Source organism: Humulus lupulus, chromosome 1 (assembly GCF_963169125.1).
Source record: "Humulus lupulus chromosome 1, drHumLupu1.1, whole genome shotgun sequence".
NCBI classification, from domain to species: Eukaryota; Viridiplantae; Streptophyta; class Magnoliopsida; order Rosales; family Cannabaceae; genus Humulus; species Humulus lupulus.
Window position 1 is genome coordinate 82,714,423 of NC_084793.1, and position 18,753 is coordinate 82,733,175.

Here is an 18,753-nt window from a genome sequence, read left to right on the forward strand (position 1 = left end):
TTAATTTCCAACCCCTCAACTTCCTTAATCCTTGCACACGGTTGCACCTATTTTATTCGGCTACTCCTCACTAACGCGTCGTTTCCAAACTAGCCCACTACTACTGGTCCAAGAAGGAAAAAAGTCAAGACCCAAAAAGAGTAAGACTCTATATTGACCACTTTTCCAGCTTTGGGTACTGAGCTTACATGAACTCGACCATTTGTGAATATTGCCTCTTTGTAATAAAAAGCCAAGGCGGGGGAAACTGGAGTGAAGTGAAGGCCATTCTGTTTCTTCCCTTTTAGCTTTTTTCCTCCATTCTTGCTCTCTGAGGAGCCTAACAAAGAAAATCAACGGGAGACTACTCCTTTTAGTCCTAGTCCCGATCAAGGACAACGACGAGAGCGAGCTTAGGGTAACCAACAATGGCGTCGCCGTCGTCTCCGAGTTCTTCAACTTTCCGCTCTTCGTCATCCTCAGTTCCCCTCCGTTTCTCGTCGCTCCCTGTAATGGCTTACCGCGAGAAAATCATGGAGAAAGTTACCGAGAATCGCGTCACTTTGATCGTCGGCGAGACTGGCTGCGGTACTGAATAAACTTGATTTTTCTTCTTGTTTTCTATCTTTGTTCTTCTTTTTGCATTTGTGCGAGTTGGTATGGTGAACTGTGCTTTCCGAGGACTGCGGAATAGAGAAAAAGGAGTCTGCACTGGGTATAGGATCTATGGAATGAAAATGCGTATGCAAAGCGGTTGCGATTTCTGATGTTTTAGTGGTTTCACTTTTAAATATTTCGTTGTGCAAAAAATGTGGGTTTCGGTTTGACTGATCATCAAGTCATATACTTTGTGCTTCACTTCATGATTGCCATTAAATGTTGCTAATATATTCTGCTTGATCATTTCAATTGAATTTTGTTTTGCAATGGTTTGGAATATTGACTCTTGATTATCGTTAACGTTTTGGCTGTTCTCTGTTAGAGTTTCACTGATAGCGGTCATGAGGAAGTTGGTGTCTTACTTGTTTTGTGTATATGATTATATCTAGTTCTTTACCTCCCATATGAAGTCAAATTTATAGGATTTTTGTTTCATAAAAGCAGAAATAATGGATTGTCCCTTGAAGAAAAAAGAGAAATATTGCATGTTTTAGTCGATCTAAGAATCCTGACTTTTGTGTATAATGTTGTTGGGATTTTTTTTTCTATTTAGGGAAGAGCTCACAAGTTCCACAGTTTCTAATGGATGCGAATATAAAGCCCGTTCTGTGCACACAGCCTAGGAGATTTGCTGTTGTTGCTGTTGCTCAAACGGTTGCAAAGTCACGTAATTGTGAAGTTGGAGGAGAGGTTGGATATCACATTGGTCATTCAAAAAACTTATCAGCAAGGTACCTGGTGTCGATGTTCTGAATTACATGTTAGCTAAGATCGTTTCATGAAGGTTGCCTTTTTTCTTTGTAGAAAATTGAGACACTAGTTAGTTTAGAGATTGCTTTTTCACTATGTGAGAGTTCACTGAACTCAAGACTAAAGCAGAAAAACAATGGCAGAAAATAAAGAGCAAAACAGAGAAATGAACGGAAAAAATGAAGAGCTCAACCAGTCTCATTAGAATATATATAAGATGAGCTAAAGAGCTCAGAAAACTGTTACAACCAAGTCTGTTACAGCAACAGTTAGTACAGCTAACCAAATAACAAATTCTTTTACAAAACAGTAATAACAAACTATGCTCACTCACTATTGTGCTCACTTATACAAATATTCCTAACATCCCCTTCAAGTGACACGGGGAAATACTAGGTGTTAACTTGCTATACAGAAAAGTAAATTGAGGAATATGTAAAGGTTTAGTGAGCAAATCAGCAATTTGGTGAGCTTAATCAATATATCGAACATCTAGCTTCTTTGTAAGAACTCGATCCCTTACAAAATGCAAATCTATCTCGATGTGTTTCGTTCTTGCATGAAACACTGGATTGGAGGCCAATAAACCAACACCCATATTATCACACCTCAGAATTGGGCAGCTAGGAAGACTAACATCCAGCTCAATGAGAAGAGATTGTATCCACACTAACTTTGCACTGGCTAAAGCTAGTGATCGATACTCAGACTTTGTGCTAGACTGAGCAATTACTTGTTGCTTCTTGGAACACGTAATTGGGCAGCTAGGAAGACTAACATCCAGCTCAATGAGAAGAGATTGTATCCACACTAACTCTGCACTGGCTAAAGCTAGTGATCGATACTCAGACTTTGTGCTAGACTGAGCAATTACTTGTTGCTTCTTGGAACACGAGCTGATGAGATTCCCACCAAGAAAAATACAATAGCCAGAAGTAGACTTGCGATCATCTATACAACCAGTCCAATCTGCATCAGTAAAACCTTGTAGACCCAAGGTTGAAGCTGGTTTGAAACATAGTCCAAGAGTTGGAGTACCAACAAGATACTGAAGGACCCTTTTGCAAGTTGACCAATGTGAGGTAGTATGAGCTTTTAAAAACTGCGTAGTCGATTAACAACAAAAGCTATATCAGGTCTAGTCATAGTGAGATATTATAAAGCTCCAATGATACTACAGTAGATCTTGGGATCAGCTAAGAGAGTGCTGGTTTCAAGACTGAGTTTAGTACTAGGACACATAGGAGTGGCTCGAGGTTTAGCTCTTGTCGTATTAGTTTTCTGCAATAAATCTTGAATCTACTTTCGCTGGTCTAAGTATATACTCGAATTATCCCTAAATACCTCAAAGCCAAGAAAGTAGTGAACAAAGCCAAGGACTTTTAAAGCATATTGCAAATTCAGGTCAACAATGAGTTTATGAATCTGAGCTGAATCATCCCCTGTGATAAGAATATCATCTACATAAACTAAGATGATCAATCGTTTGCCATTTTTGTATGAGAAAAATAAGCTAGTATTAGACCTAGAATTAGTGAAACCCCACAATAACAAAGAGTGTTTGAGCTTGTCAAACCAAGCTCTTGGAGCTTGTTTAAGTTCATAAATAGCCTTGTTAAGTTTGCAAACATGATTAGGATATTGAGAACTTACAATGCCTCGTGGCTGGTGCATAAAATCTGTCTCATGATGCTCTCCATTCAGAAATGCATTGTTCACATCTACTTGTATATCCCAACCAAAGGTAGCTGCAAGTGAAAAAACGATTCTTATGGTGTAGGGCTTGATAACTGGACTATAGGTATCAAAGAAATCCAACCTTGCAGTTTGTTGAAACCCTTTTGCTACCAACCGAGCTTTGTACCGATTGACTACCATTTGCATTATGTTTTACTCTAAAAATCCATTTGTTATTCACAATAGTCATCTCAGGTGAGAATGGTACAAGAGTCCATGTTTTGTTTTTCTCTAAAGCCTGAAACTCAGTTTGCATAACTAGTTTCCAACAAGGATTAGCAAGAGCATGGTTGACCGATATTGGTTCTAATTCAATGACAGTATTTGTAAGAAATGCTTTGGGTTTGAAAGCCCCAACTTTGGACCTAGTGACCATAGAATGAGTATTCTGAGTTATTGGTGGAATAGGCAACTGAAGTTGTAAATCAGTAGGTGGTATATAAGGTTGAGTATCAACAGAAAGAGGCTAAGAAAGGGAGGAGGCTGAGAAAGGGAGGACTCATGAGATGAACTAGGAGATAGTGACACATTTGGAGTGGTAGGCACAGGTGAAAAATTGTTATTGTGACTTGGAGTAGATACTACTGAGGGGCTAGTATCGACTGGAGAGACATGAGGTGAACTAAAAGTTGGAACACTTGGTATTTGATAGGAGTTGACATCTATGAGGGACTAGTATCGACTGGAGAGACATGAGGTGAACTAAAAGTTGGAACACTTGGTATTTGATAGGAGTTGACATCTATGAACTGAGTAGTAGGAGTTTGGGAATAAGAAGGTGAAGAAAACAGAGTGTTATAGGGAAACTCTTCTTCATTAAAGGTGACACTTCTAGCAACATAGATTCTACCACTAGGATGCAAACACCTATACCCTTTGTGATACAAATTGTACCCAATGAAAACACATTTTGAAGACCGAAAAGCAACCTTATGATTTTTCTAAGGTGTGAGTAATGGAAAACATGAGCACCCAAAGACCTTTAACAGGTTGTAATCAGGAGCGTGATGAAAAAGTTTTAAGAGTGGGAGTAGGTAACCTATTGATTAGGTAAGAGGCAGAGACAAATGCTTCCCACCAAAAGGTTAGAGGCATATTAGCTTGAGCTAGAAGTGTAAGACCCATGTCAACAACATGACTGTGTTTACTCTCTACACGGCCCTGTTGTTAGTGCGTGTGAGGACAAGAATTTCTTCTAACAATGCCTAACTCTCTAAACAGATTATATAATGGTCTATATTCTCTACCTAAATCAGTTTGGACACTCTTAATCTTGGTTTCAAACATTCTCTCAACAAAGGCATTAAATTGCTTGAAAATAGTGATGACCTCACTCTTAGTGTGCATTGGAAAAATCCAAACGAATTTGGTAAAATCATCCACAAAACTCACATAATACTTGTAGCCATCAAAAGATGTATAAAATGAAGGGCCCCATACATCTGAGTGAATCAACTCAAATGGATGAGTTCTTTTATTTATTGAGCTTTTAAAGCTAAACTGATGTAATTTGCCAAGTTGGCAAGCATCACAGAATTGTACATCATTACACTTAACATGAGGAGTAGCTACAGACAAGATTTTAGCTAAAATAGACTGAGAAGGATGACCAAGTCTGCTGTGCCAAATTGAGGCAACTTTAGACTTATCACGGATAGGATTGCTTGTGGTAGTACAGTTCAAAGCTGCAACATTACACTGAGCATTATTGGTGATTGACTTGGACTTTGAGGTGGACACAGTAGTGGGAATGGAAGAGGAGACATGGAGTTTGTAGAGTCCTTCATTGAGGGAACCTCGAAGAAGTACTTGCCTCGTGGTCTTGTCCTTAACAAGACAACAAGAAAAGTCAAATTCTAACACAATATTATTATCAGTGGTGAATTGAGAAATGCTAAGAAGGTTCTTGGTCAGATTCAGTACATGAAGAACAACTTTTAGAACAAGAGACTGAGTGGAGTTAAGAGTATGTAGTGAATTAGAACCAACGTGCAGTATAGATATAGAGTGACCATTACTTGCTATAACCTTTGCTTTGCCTTTGTAGTCAGTTTCGGTGGAGAAATGTTGAGTATCATTAGTCATGTGGTTTGTAGCACCACTGTCCAAGAACCAAGCACTTGGTGGAGCTTCTGAGATGTGTGTCTCGGTGATATTAGCCTGTGGTGACTCAGATCCACTAGACGAATACGTGTCTGTAGAAGTCGAAGTGCCAGTGTAGTTGACATCAAAACGATGATAGCACTTCCAAACTGAGTGTCCAAGTCGACCACACAGCTGACAGATCAGTTTGGTTCCACGACCATAGCTACGACCACCATAGTTATTACGACCACCACGAGCAGTACCACAATTTCCACGATTGTAACCTCGATTACCTCCTCGAATAGACAAACTAGCAAAATTAGCTTGGACATTATCACGTGTGGTGCTGGCAAGTTGTTGCAGTCTCATTTCTTGACTGTGAAGACTGAACGGAAGATCTTGGATGTTGAGAGCCTCGAATCGATTGGTAAGAATGACAATAGGAGCTTCAAACTCAGGTCCAAGACCTCCAAGAAAGTGGAGACAAAGGCTGTCATCTGAGATTGGTTCACCTACTTCAGAGAGGGAATCAACTTATTGTTTCATCTTCAGAATATACTCATCAATTAAGAGAGATCCTTTCTTGGTTGATTGAAGAAGGCCTTTGACTTGAAGAGCTCTAGCTTTGGATTTGTTAACAAAGATCCGAGCAAAAACATTCCAGATCTCAGCAGAGGTGGACAATTGATCACATGTCCAAGCATTACCTCAGTGACAGAGTTCATCATCCAATGCATCAGAAATTGATCAAAACTAAGCCATTGACGATAGGTAGGGTTAGGTTCGTTACCTGCAAGAGTGATCGATGGAGGAGGATTTGTGCCAAGGATATAACCATCAAGATTATAGACATGAATTGCAGCAAGAACAAGAGCTCTTCAGTAGGAGTAGTTGGATCGATCGAGCCGAAGATTGAGCGGAAGGAGATTGTTGTTGGGAAGGCCAACAAGATCGGCTGCTGGAGGTGGAGCTACGATTGGAGCAGCAAGAGGAGGGACTCGGTGAGCATTCTGATCAGCAACAGAGTTGTTGGTAGTCGGATGCCATGGCAGGATTCTCTGATACCACGTGAGAGTTCACTGAACTCAAGACTAAAGCAGAAAAACAATGGCAGAAAATATAGAGCAAAACAGAGAAATGAATGGCAAAAATGAAGAGCTCAACCTCGACTATTGAGGCTCATTAGAATATATATAAGGTGAGCTAAAGAGCTTAGAAAACTGCTACAACCAAGTCTGTTACAACAACTGTTAGTACAGTTAACCAAATAACAAATTCTGTTACAAAACTGTTATAACATACTATGCTCACTCACTATTGTGCTCACTTATACAAATATTCCTAACACACTAAGTTTCTGTAGTATCCACTCATGCATCAATGATTCTGATGCTGTCTTTAACAATAAATATAATCTTATGCTGTCTTTGCAACAAGTATTTGTCTAATTATGATCTCTCTTTTGTTTCTGAATAATTTTTGACAGCTCGGATATTGTCTTCAAAACTGCTGGAGTTCTGTTGGAGGAAATGCGGGACAAGGGGTTGAATGCACTTGACTATAAGGTTATTATTCTCGATGAAGTGCATGAAAGATCTGTTGAGTCTGATCTTGTTCTTGTCTGTTTGAAGCAGTTTCTGATGAAGAACAAGGACTTGAGGTTGAGATAGTTTTCTTCACCATGTTCTGTTGCTCTTTCAAAATACTTTTTAACTATTTTAGCTTTTGAGATATCAAGTCATTTTCAGTTTATTTACTTTATTGTTTGTGAACTAATTGTCACATTAGAATTTATGGGACAATGGTTGCTTTGTTTCTAAAAGATTACAAAATTTGCAGGGTAGTGCTGATGTCAGCAACTGCTGATATCGCAAGATATAAAGATTACTTCAACGATCTTGGTAGGGGTGAACGAGTAGAAGTGCTAGCTATCCCTAACTCTTACCAGAAAACTGTTTATGATCGAAGGGTCTTTTATCTTGAACAGGTTTGTCACTATTATTGTTTGAAATTTTTCCTGCTTGTGAGAAGCGGAAAATATATGGCAACTATGGTGAAAGTTTTAGGATCCTAAAATATAAAAAATCAACGTTGACCAATCTCTTAACAACTTAAACTGTAAGGAACATTGGTTTTAACATACTATCCAAGTTGATGATCTAAGTGCAAATTCTGACAATTTCATTCTCCTATCATAGGAGATTGGAATTAAATTTTACTAGCAGGTGCTCTGAAGGGTAAAGGAAGTAAAATTAACATAAATATTGGAAAAGGAATCAGAACTTTACTATAGAATTGGTAACGTGAGAGTATCATTCAATCAAAAGCTCATCTTTTATTGATACAAAATATGGGTAGTTACAGTGGTCTGTAATTATAAGTCGTTAAGTTTATCACATTTTGTTTTGAAACTCTTGTATTCCATGTCAACCAGGTAGCTGAATTACTAGGACAAAGTTCAGAGTCATCCTCTTTGAGTTTGAGATATTGTTCGGGTCATTCTCCTTCCATAGCTAAAGCTGATATCAAACCTGAAGTTCATAAACTTATTCATGATCTGGTGCTGCACATTCATGAGAATGAACCAGACATTGAAAAGAGCATTTTGATTTTTCTTCCAACATACTATTCCCTGGAGCAGCAATGGTATCTTCTGAAGCCACTTGGCTCATCTTTTAAAGTACACATTCTACATAGTAGTGTTGACACTAAACAAGCTCTCGTGGCTATGAAGATTTGGAAATCGCATCGTAAGGTGCACACTTAGATGCTTTGCTTTGCAAAGAAAAATGCTGTGCTAATTTATTCTGAAACTTGTCCTTTATGGAATATAACATTTTAGAACTGCTGCTGAAATGGTTTGAAACTTAAATTGCATGCTAAAGTCTTGTTCCTTTTTCCGCGTTGATGTTTTATGATATATTACCTTTTCTCTTCATTGTGGCTGCTCTGAAAATAGTGGTTTGTGCAGGTAATACTGGCCACAAATATTGCAGAATCATCTGTGACAATACCCAAGGTGGCCTTTGTCATTGATTCATGCCGATCTTTGCAAGTATTTTGGGATAATAATAGGAAAAATGAATCTGCAGAGCTCACATGGGTTTCCAAGTCTCAGGTATTGCATAAATTATATTGGTTTGATAAATTTAATTCTAGCTGTTTTTCTTAAATTCAAATTATTTTGTAGGCTGACCAGCGTAGAGGTAGAACTGGAAGAACTTGTGATGGCCAGATTTATCGATTGGTAACTGGATCATTTTTCAGCATGTTTGAGGATTATGAGCCTCCCTCTATACTAAGGCTGTCTTTGAGGCAGCAAGTGCTTCAAATTTGCTGTGCCAAGTCTAAAGCAATGAATGACCCCAAGGGTATATGCACTGATATATGAAATTCAGAATTTTTTTTTTCACCATGTTATACTTACTGAGCAGTGCTTGAGTTCAACATTAACAATAACATGCAAGTACACTAATTCACTAAATATGCGTTTGCTCAACAAAAATGTTTTAGTTTCTAATTATCAAACTTTGATTCCAGTTTTGCTGCAGAGAGCTCTAGATCCTCCACGCCCAGACATTGTTGAAGATGCATTAAATTTGCTAGTCCACATGCGTACATTAAAGAAAACATCTCCAAGGGGTCGGTATGAACCTACATTTTATGGACGAATGCTGGCAAGCTTTTCTCTGTCTTTTGATGCTTCTGTTTTAATACTTAAGTTTGGACACATTGGGATGCTGAGGGAAGGCATTCTTTTGGGTGTATTGATGGATACACAACCCCTACCCATTCTGCGTCCTTTCGGTGATGAACTTTTGGTATTTTCTCAACGAACAAATGAAATTTGTAATGTCTGGAAACCCTGATTAGATGTGTCTTTTTCTCTGATTTATTCAATTGTGCAATGTAGAGTACAGAGTATATGGACTGTTACTTTGCGGAAGATAGTGGTAACACTGGCCTAACTGGTAAGAAGGAGATACTACTCATGGGAAACTTGTGTGCATTTCAGTTTTGGCAACGTGTCTTCAAGGTACTTTAGGACTTAACTTTTTCAATGTGCTTACAATGGATTTGTGTCTTACATGATTCAAACAATTTTATTATTCTGAAGGATAAACTCCGTGTTGAGCATTTGAAGCAAATTTTACTATTTGATGCAACCAAAGCATCCACTTCACTTTTTACCAAGCTTGAAGAAGAATGGTGCTTTCTCCATAATCTTGTACAGTCATCTCTGGATCATATTTCTGAAATATGTATGTATATTCCTTCCTACTCTGATTAAACTCCTAACCTTGTTGTGAAGTAATCTTGTACATTTTTAGTATTAATGCCTATGATTGAGTGTGTATGATCATCTTCAACTATGGTATACTAGAGTCTATTTCCTTTACATCTTTAAAGTTCCTTTCTGGTTATGTTGCTTTCCAGATGAAGATGTACTAAACTCAGTCCACCTGTTTCGGCCCAATTTTTTGGGTGGCTCCAAAGGCTTGCCTTGCTACTATGATCCGGATGAGTTTAACCATAGCTGCCTTCTCATGAGTTGTCATCAAAAGGTAGATTCAGATGCACTTGAGGTGAATGATGAGAACTCTACAAAAAAGTGTTTTGCGGTACCCTTTGTTAATTCTAATAACTTCAAGAAAATTGACGTGGCCAAGGAGTTTGCAGCCATTATCAAAGAGGTATTAATATTGTAGCCTTCACTTTCTGGGTTGGTTATCTTCGACATAAAAACTGATTGTTCCTTATTGCCTTGTATTTAATAGATAAAACTTCAGGGGACAGAAGATATGGCTGGTTATCAGATTACAAATTCTCTTGACAATGGTGAGCTGCCTATGGGTTTATCCTATGTCAATGGAGCCGGCTATTGGGGCAATCAATGGTTATTTTCTCATTCACAGCAAGCAACTAGGCCTCCATGCAAATTTTTCTTTTCTCTCCAGGTGACATGATCAAGTGGCCTTGCTATGTGATGTGGACTGCTTACTCAGCATCCTAGAACTTTATCCAAAATAACATTTAAAATCTACGCATTACATTAAATCTATCTGCATACAAATTTAAAGTGTACACTTAAATTGGCCCTCGGTTTGCAACATGTGGTAGGACATGTTTATTCATTTTAATTAAACTTATGAGTGTCTTCATGCATTTCTTGAGATAAGTTGCATTGCTCAACAATATTTTGTACATGCATTCTGAATTTTCTTCTACATCATGTGAAGCTTAAACCTTAATTTTATCAATGCTGGACTGTGCTTGAAGCATCATAGTCATTCATTCATATTCATTTTTTATTGACAGGGTTGTCGAAATGGAGAGTCATGTTCTTTTTTGCATGATAGGGGTCTGCAAGCATCGGCACACAGTCCAACTCTCTGCTTACCTGAAGATGGTAACGCCGAAGCTGCACATCTTCTTAGATTGTTTCCTGCAGCATCTTCAGATAAATATATTCTACTATTGGATGACACCGATTTGTATTTCTCTTCAAAAATTGCTAGCCACTTCGGCCCATCCAAAATATTTGCCACCACATCTTTGTCTCAGACCTCCATATTTGAGTCAAACTTGGAAGAAGTCAAAGTTTTCTGGGGTCTGTATCACCCGTTCCAAACCATCATTTCCAAAGAAGGTAAGAACCCAATCCCTTGGAGTGAAGTTCAGTGTGTTCTATGGTTTCCAAACCTTGGTAGCAGTAGCGAAAATATGGAACAAGACAAAGCAACCTTACAGAGCTTCTTTGAATACTTGGCCATTCGTATACTAGCCGGTGCCTTAAATGAAGTGCAAGTTATCCTCACCATGAATAATCTAAGATTTTCACAGCTGCAGGTAACTTGATGCCATAAAATAGTTAGGTTATGCTCCCTGATCACATGTGCCACTTATCAGTACTAAATAACACCTTCTTTTGATATATAAACAAAAGCCACATTTCTCCTATGAAAAGGCGAGATTATGTTTCTGAAAATTATGAGGATTATGATTTGTGTCTCAGGTGGAAAAGTTGGGCAGAGATTGTTTCTTCTTCCTTTCAGAGTCATTTCGGTTTGATGAAAGAAGCTTTGGAAAGCTGCCCGATAAAGTCACTACTAAGAAACCAATGGTGAAACCTAAGCCCATTTCCTACGTTTTCAGGCTGAAACCTCCTTCGGTTGTTCAATTTGGTGATCATGCAGCCAGACTTCACCAACTTCTATACGATGTTTATAGAAGAGATGCGGTCAAGTCCGAGGAGTGAGCTGGGATGAAAAGGAAGAACAATGGATATGAAACTTAAAATATGCCCTACAATTGAAATAGAGAAGTGCTAAGGTCAGATCAGACATAATTTTCAGCCACTATTACAGACAACTGATTAAATACTTACGCGTGGAAATGTTTTTCTTCTTTTTCTTTTTTCTTGTCTACCGTAATCGCTTCAAAATACTAAAATACTAACATTTTAGTCCCTAAATACTAGGGAATATAACATTTTAGTCCCTAAGTTTATACAAAATACTAAATATGTCTTCCAGTTTTCATAAATACCAAAATTGTACATTCTGTTTTGTTGTTCATACTAAAATGGTAAGTGAACTTTTTTTAGTTAATTTTTTTTTTCAAAGATCCTTTTACGCTCACTTATATATTTTATCTATAATTAAAATTAGTTTTAATTCTCTTAATAAATTAATAATAATACTTGAACTTTGTTTTTAAGAACATATAAACTTTAAGAAATAATAAAAAATAAAAAATAAAAAATGAGAATACAATAAATAAAATCAAATATTATATTTTATAATTATTTAATATTTAATTTCAACTTATTTAAATTTATAGTATTATTATTTAGGTAAAGTAAATAAATTTATGAGAAAATTACAATATACACAATGTTTTGACAAAAAAATTCATTTTTACGGTATACAGAAATTTATTATATTTATACAGTTTGAAATTAATATTTTTCAATTTTATAGTGACCTAGCCTACGGAGGTAATGGATGATGAAAGACCCAGCAATGATATCTAAGGGTGACTTGGTGGAGGTAATGGATGCTTGTCGACTAGTCGGAGAAGCTTGCTAAAAGCATGGCTTCTTCCTCTCCTTGTCAATCACGGCATTGATTCCCATCTATTTGATATCGTATGCTTTGGATACCAACTGTAATGTCTAACAATTACATACTTTGAACTCATTGCATTAATGAGAGAGATTTTATATATATATATATATTATATATATACACCTTATTCTTCAAACATTGACATCAGAACTCTTAAAAGGTCTTGTGTAACAACAATCCTGTTGACGCGGTTTTTCGTCAACAGGTAATTAAGAAATGAAGAGAAAGGGATTAGTGCTAAGTGTGAACCGAAACAGATATAAGATCTTAGAAAAGGAAAGAGGTGACACAAGACACGTTTTTGAGTGGTTCAAAGGTTAAAATCCTTCTACTCCACTAGTCAGTATTATTGCTCTATACTGGATATTTGATTACATGGCCTTTTTTACAATAGAGAATCCAACCCTTATTAAGTCACAGGGTCTCCATATTTATAGGAGAAGGCACCTGAGAGTTGGTAAGAAGGTCATCCCGTGACTCTCTTATCTATCACATCAACTCTGTGACATTCATGATTAATTCCTAAACCTGACACATTAATATGGTCAAATCGATAGGTAAGGAGATAATGGGCCGCACGGCCCAACCCAGTCGTGGGTGTCTGAATACGCACGTTCCTGCTGCGTGTCCAAGAAGTCAGGGGCATATCAGACACGTGATGTTTGATATATGCACGTTTACCTTGCGTGTGTTGACTTTACAAAGGGTCACAGCCTTCATACCCAGTTCGTACCGCGAGCTGGATACTTAACTCGACCATAGGCCTTCAGAATCCGGGTTCAAATCTTGTGCAATCTTGGTGAACCCTTGAGTTTCCTCGAGCTAAGTAGGTACGACCTAATGACAGAAGCTCCGGTCTGCGGGACGCCCACGAGATAACTATGATTAGGCCACAGCTCGGCTCGCTAATCAGCCCGTGGGAAAAACAGGGCGTACATCTGCCCCCCAAGCCCCTGCTCGTGGTATGCCATGTCGGGTAAGACTGTAGTAGGGGCTTTTAGGCTTCCCCATGAACTCTTCATATTCCACCCCTTACGCAGGCGCCTGATACGTGGAACATCGTGGTTGGTGACGGTTCGCCTTACGAGAACCGCATTAAATGGCCTAGCCTATGCTCAGCCGTCGTTCCGTATTTCGAGTGGAGGGCCTCGGATCCCTCATCAGGGCCATCAAACGGCCCTCTACACGTGACCCTTCACGTATATAAAAAGGGGTGGCCACCCTACGCACGGGCCACCCTTTCATTTGAAATTTTTCCGAATCTCTTTTTCTTCTCTCTTCATCTCAGACGAAAAAACCCTCTTCTCTGTGACTGCTATACTCAGCGTTCAAGAGGCTCAGACGTCAGGATTTCTTCAAAGCTTTGGAAGCCGGTACTCCGACGAAGCTTTCACCTAGGCAATACCTTCATCCGCCTCCTAGTCAAACACTATAAGTTCCCTGACCATGTGTGTTTTGGAAATATATTTCACTGTAGCTTAGGTAAATATTTTACTGTAGCCGCATGCATGGTTTTACTGGGTTTTTTCGATATGAAGGGTGAAAGCCCCTTTTTAGGCTAGGGTATCTTTGCTGTAGGAAATCGTTTAAGAGTATGGTTTACAGGATACTTTTTCTGGGGAAAATTTCTGGGTAGGAGTTTTGGAACTTTTGGGTGCAAAACTGGGTAGCTTAGGGAACACGCTTCACAGGCGGTTTTGCATTTTTTTTGCCTACTGAAACTTTCCCCCCAAGGCAAATTCTATCCTGACCCTCCTGAAACACGAATTCCGAGTAATCGGGGATCTGTTGGGATCACAGGCGCGTGTTCATCGAACCGCATGGTCCCACTCTCCACGGGCTGGGCTTACCTCAGCTCGTGCAAATAACATTTGATTTTTCCTCACGCTTGGGTCGCCTTTTCTGAAATGTTTTCTTTTGTTCGTTAGGCGACCAGATGGCACCGAAAAGGAACGCCCCCAAGAAGACCGTCAGCAGCTTGGCCTCACAGCAGGACAAAGGAAAGACGGTGATGCCGGACTCCCCAATCCCCAACTTTGGGCCAGCGGTGGAGCAGGAGGTCGAGGTCGCCCCCGACGCCTTCTTTGAGGCGGAGAGGATCGTCTCAAAGGTCACCGACCAGACGAAGATCAACAAAATCTTTCTCTCCCACAACATCGCCCTGGGGAAAGCATCCGTGGTGGCCCGACCTGCCGTAGAGGGCGAGCGGAGCTGTGCGCCGCTCGACGAGTCGTTCGCAGCCTGGAGCGGCGAACATTTTAAGGCGTGGGCCTTCCTCCCGCTGGATCAGTATTTTGCTGATTTCCTTAATTACGTGGGGTTGGCCCCATTTCAGCTCCCCCCCAACTCCTATCACTTGCTGGCGGGGTTGAAATACTTGTTTCAGAAGCATGAGTGGGAGGTCCCCACTCCTGCGGACATCTTATACTTTTTCTGCCTCAAGGCCAGCCCGGACCAGCAGGGGCGAGGCGACGGGTTTTACTCCTTAACCCGATTTCCCAATACGGCTGCGGTCATCGAGCTGCCCAGCCACCCCAACGACTTCAAGGACCAGTTCTTCATGTTGACGAGGTTCAGAAACTGCGAGCTCCACTACTTCAATTGCCCTCGTAAGTGTTTTTTTTTTATTTTTTATCCTTAGCTCGGAAGTTAAGTGTCGCTTTTGCTCCTCCCATATCCTTTTCTGACTTAGACCAATCATGCAGCCATCTTCGCGAGGACAGAGAAATATGTGACCCTCGGGGCCCAATATGAGACACTGGCGGGCTTGCCCCCCAGTGAGAAAGATTACCGCGCGCTCGTAACGGACGAGACGATGGTGGCCTGCAAGCTGATTTTCCCAAATCAGACTTTGAACCTCAGGAGGCCCCGGGGGCTTCCCCCAGCTCACAACACCAGACCCATCATCGTGGAGGAGGTCGCGGAAGACGAGGATGAGGAGGACGAGGGCGACGAAGTTCCCCTCGTGAGGAATAGGAAGTGGACCTTGGAGATCGTCCCGGGGACGGGCGAGGAGAGGATCCAATCCGGAGCAGCCGCGGGTCCTTCTGGCCAAGGTAACCCTTACATGTTTAGGAGTCTAGATAGGGCCACAGCAGACCCCCGGCTGGCTAGGTTCAATCCTAGGCAGCTCGTCCATCGTCACCGAAGCGATCCGGACCTGAACACAACCCTGCTCCATTGTGTTGACCGGCTTGTGCTGGACTATCAAGATAGCCGGCCTAGGGGTACCGTAGTAGTAGATAACACCCTAGCCTTTAGGTCGATCCTATTCGAGGAGTATGGGACCAACCTTCGTACATGGCCCTCACTCTGGAGGGGCGTCGCAGCTCTGGGGATTAGGCAATATGTAGAGGAATCTAGCCCTGAGTCAGACCCGGACCCAGAACTTGCGCCAGCTCGGGAAGTAATCGACTTAGATTCTTCTTCTAGCCCGGGGGGTAGGATTCCCTCAGTACACATACTTGAATTTTTCTTTATCCCTTCGCTTTTGTTTTTGCATGATCGTTAATTCTCGTACTAACCATGTTTTTTCCTTGGCAGAAGATATGTCTCAGCCCGAGGAGAGCCTACGAGGTGCGGTTTTCGGAGGGAACGCCGCCGCGGGGCCAAGAGCGAAGAGGCTCCGGACGTCCAAGAACGCCGCCGGGACACCCACCAAGTCCCCTGCGAAGGAGAAGGATCAAGCCCCAGCTGCACAGGTCGCGGGAGCAGTCCTTCCTGGTGCAGGGGGAAGCAATATGCCTCCATTCGCTCCGCGAGCTCCACTCGCTGTCTGGGATGTGGGAACGGAGGTCAGGACATCGGCCATCGTACCTTCCGATGTACGCATCCCAGTCAATCCCCAGGACCTGGAGAAGATCCCCGAGGCCTTTTGGGGAACGGTGTATGAGTCGACGAACTACGCCGTCAGCCACATATACAAGTTCACCGAGAAGGAGCTCCGGGCCATCGAGACAATGAGCCCGGTGGGCGGGCTGGAATCTTCACTAGACATGGCCATGACGGTAAGCTAACCTTAACATTTTTGTGGTTTTTTACATTGTTATATTTTTCCCTGTTTTTATTTTTCTTCTAAGGCAATCGTCTTTCCGTCTTCGCAGAGCGTTGTCGCCCTTCACCGGAGCATCATCAGGACCAAAACTCAGCTCGGGGACATGAGGGACGAGCATCAGACTACCCTGCAGGCGGCCAAGGATGCCCTGGCAGCCTCGCAGGTCGAGCTGGAGAAAACTCGTTTGAAGGTCCAAGAGCTCAAGACCTCCCTTGCCACCTCGAGGACGAACCTAGACGCCACGAAGACTGAGGTCCAGGCCGCCCAGGCTGCTCTAGAGGCCGAGCGGACAACTTCGGAAAAGTCCATGGAAGATCTGTTCTACCACTGCTGGGCCTACAATCCAGATGCAGACTTCTCCTTCATGTCAGCGAGCCTCTGGGAGCGCTTGCTGGTGAAGTTCCAAGCTCGCCTTGATAAAGAGGCGCCCTCGGAGATCGGGGATGGTTCTGGCACAGCTGAGCGAGGCGAGACGGTGACCTCCAAGGGCCCACCTGGCGGAGCTTAGGGCGTTTCTTTTCTTGTGCCCCCCAATATTTTTTAAATAATTTTTATGTAACCTTTGCATGAGGTGCTTTCACCTCGAGACAATTTTCTTTAACGCTTTTAATTGATCATCTCTTTTTTGCCTTTACGCACTTCGGCTACAATTTCTTGAAAAACTTAGTTTATGCTGATCTTTTTCCATATCTCGAGCTCTTTAGGGAGAACAACGATCCATAGACTTTAACCAACTTCTAAGTTTTATGACCCGGTTAGGACCAGGAACTTAATTTGAAAAATTAGTTCGCGTTAACTTTTATCCATATCTCGAGCTCTTTAAGAAGAACAACGATCAATAGATTTAAATCAACTTCTAAGTTTTATGACCCGGTTAAGACCAGGAACTTAATTTGAAAACTTAGTTCGCGTTAACTTTTATCCATATCTCGAGCTCTTTAAGAAGAGCAGCGATCAATAGATTTAAATCAACTTCTAAGTTTTATGACCCGGTTAAGACCAGGAACTTAATTTGAAAACTTAGTTCGCGTTAACTTTTATCCATATCTCGAGCTCTTTAAGAAGAGCAGCGATCAATAGATTTAAATCAACTTCTAAGTTTTATGACTCGGTTAAGACCAGGATAGGACTTAGTTAGCGTTAATCCTTATCAATATCTTGTGTTTTTTAAGAAAAACAACGGTCAATCGATATGAATCAACTTCTAAGTCATTAAGGAGACCTGGTTATATCCAGGTACCATATGCCCCCCAAGTAACTGGGAAAGGGTCTTTCGTGGTTACTTTAGATTACACTTGCAAACATACATAAAAAATGATTCTCATTAATACATAAAAAGTGCCCTTCCAAGCCTTACAAGTGAATTACTGATAATATTTCTTTAAGTGGATGGCGTTCCAAGTGCGCGGGACCGCCCCTCCATTAAGCCGGGCTAACTTATAAGTTCCCTCCTTAATGATTTTGATGACCTGGTATGGTCCTTCCCAGTTTGGTCCCAAAACTCCATCTTTGGGATCTTTCCTGGCCAGGAAAACTCTCCTTAGGACCAGGTCGCCAACGCTAAAGGCGCGCTTTTTGACCTTGGCGTTGAAGTAGTGAGTGATTTTCTGCTGATAATGGGCGAGCTGGAGTTGCGAATCCTCTCGCCTTTCATCAACTAGATCGAGGGAATTGCACAGGAGCTCGTGGTTTTGATCTTGGTCGTAAGACTGGACTCTATGCAAAAGCACCTTAATTTCCACGGGGAGGACTGCCTCACTCCCAAAGGTTAGGGAAAAGGGAGTATGACCCGTAGGAGTCCGATGTGAGGTCCGGTACGCCCATAGGACCTAAGGGAGATGTTCTGGCCAGACCCCCTTTGCTTCGTCTAATCTCTTCTTGAGGCTCGCCTTTAGGGTCTTGTTGACAGCTTCGACCTGGCCATTCGCTTGAGGATAGGCCACGGAGGAGAAACTTTTCACAATTCCGTGCCTCTCGCAAAACTCGGTGAACAGGTCGTTGTCGAACTGGGTGCCGTTTTCGGAAACGATCTTCTTGGGTAGGCCGAATCGACAGATGATGCTTTTAACCACGAAGTCCAGCACCTTTTTGGACGTTATCATTGCTAAAGGTTCTGCCTCAGCCCACTTAGTGAAGTAGTCGATGGCTACCACGGCGTAACGGACCCCGCCTTTTCCAGTGGGGAGGGCGCCAACCAAGTCTATCCCCCAAACGGCAAACGGCCATGGGGACGAGATCATCTTCAGCTCGACTGGAGGAGCTCGGGCAACTGCGGCGAATCGCTGGCACCTGTCGCACTTCTTCACGTATGAGATCGAGTCCTTGGATAGAGTTGGCCAGTAGTACCCCTGCCTCAGG

General features: G+C 41.5%; 2 protein-coding genes across 4 annotated transcripts; both read left to right on the plus strand.

The window, feature by feature from the left end:
• The first annotated feature begins 268 nt into the window (after nt 1–268).
• Nucleotides 269–12,582, plus strand: LOC133795326 (DExH-box ATP-dependent RNA helicase DExH8). 3 transcript variants are annotated; one of them, XR_009875366.1, is made up of 15 exons: nt 269–567; nt 1,193–1,370; nt 6,698–6,871; nt 7,051–7,198; nt 7,646–7,966; nt 8,183–8,329; nt 8,402–8,582; nt 8,752–9,032; nt 9,125–9,247; nt 9,329–9,473; nt 9,649–9,905; nt 9,990–10,169; nt 10,531–11,061; nt 11,228–11,544; nt 12,195–12,582. XR_009875366.1 is itself a non-coding variant. In XM_062232780.1 (14 exons), the coding sequence occupies exons 1-14, from the start codon at nt 408–410 to the stop codon at nt 11,468–11,470; spliced, it is 3,069 nt and encodes a 1,022-aa protein (XP_062088764.1). In that variant the 5' UTR covers nt 269–407; the 3' UTR covers nt 11,471–11,626. The 3 variants fall into 3 exon arrangements, 2 of the variants coding, with proteins under 2 accessions (XP_062088764.1, XP_062088770.1); XM_062232780.1 differs by lacking the exon at nt 12,195–12,582 and having other exon boundaries at nt 11,228–11,626; XM_062232786.1 differs by lacking the exons at nt 269–567; nt 12,195–12,582 and having other exon boundaries at nt 1,363–1,423; nt 11,228–11,626.
• A 937-nt stretch (nt 12,583–13,519) lies between these two features.
• LOC133813010 (uncharacterized) lies at nt 13,520–17,033 on the plus strand. The gene is made up of 2 exons (XM_062246851.1): nt 13,520–16,348; nt 16,445–17,033. The coding sequence occupies exons 1-2, from the start codon at nt 15,842–15,844 to the stop codon at nt 16,901–16,903; spliced, it is 966 nt and encodes a 321-aa protein (XP_062102835.1). The 5' UTR covers nt 13,520–15,841; the 3' UTR covers nt 16,904–17,033.
• Nucleotides 17,034–18,753: the final 1,720 nt, after the last annotated feature.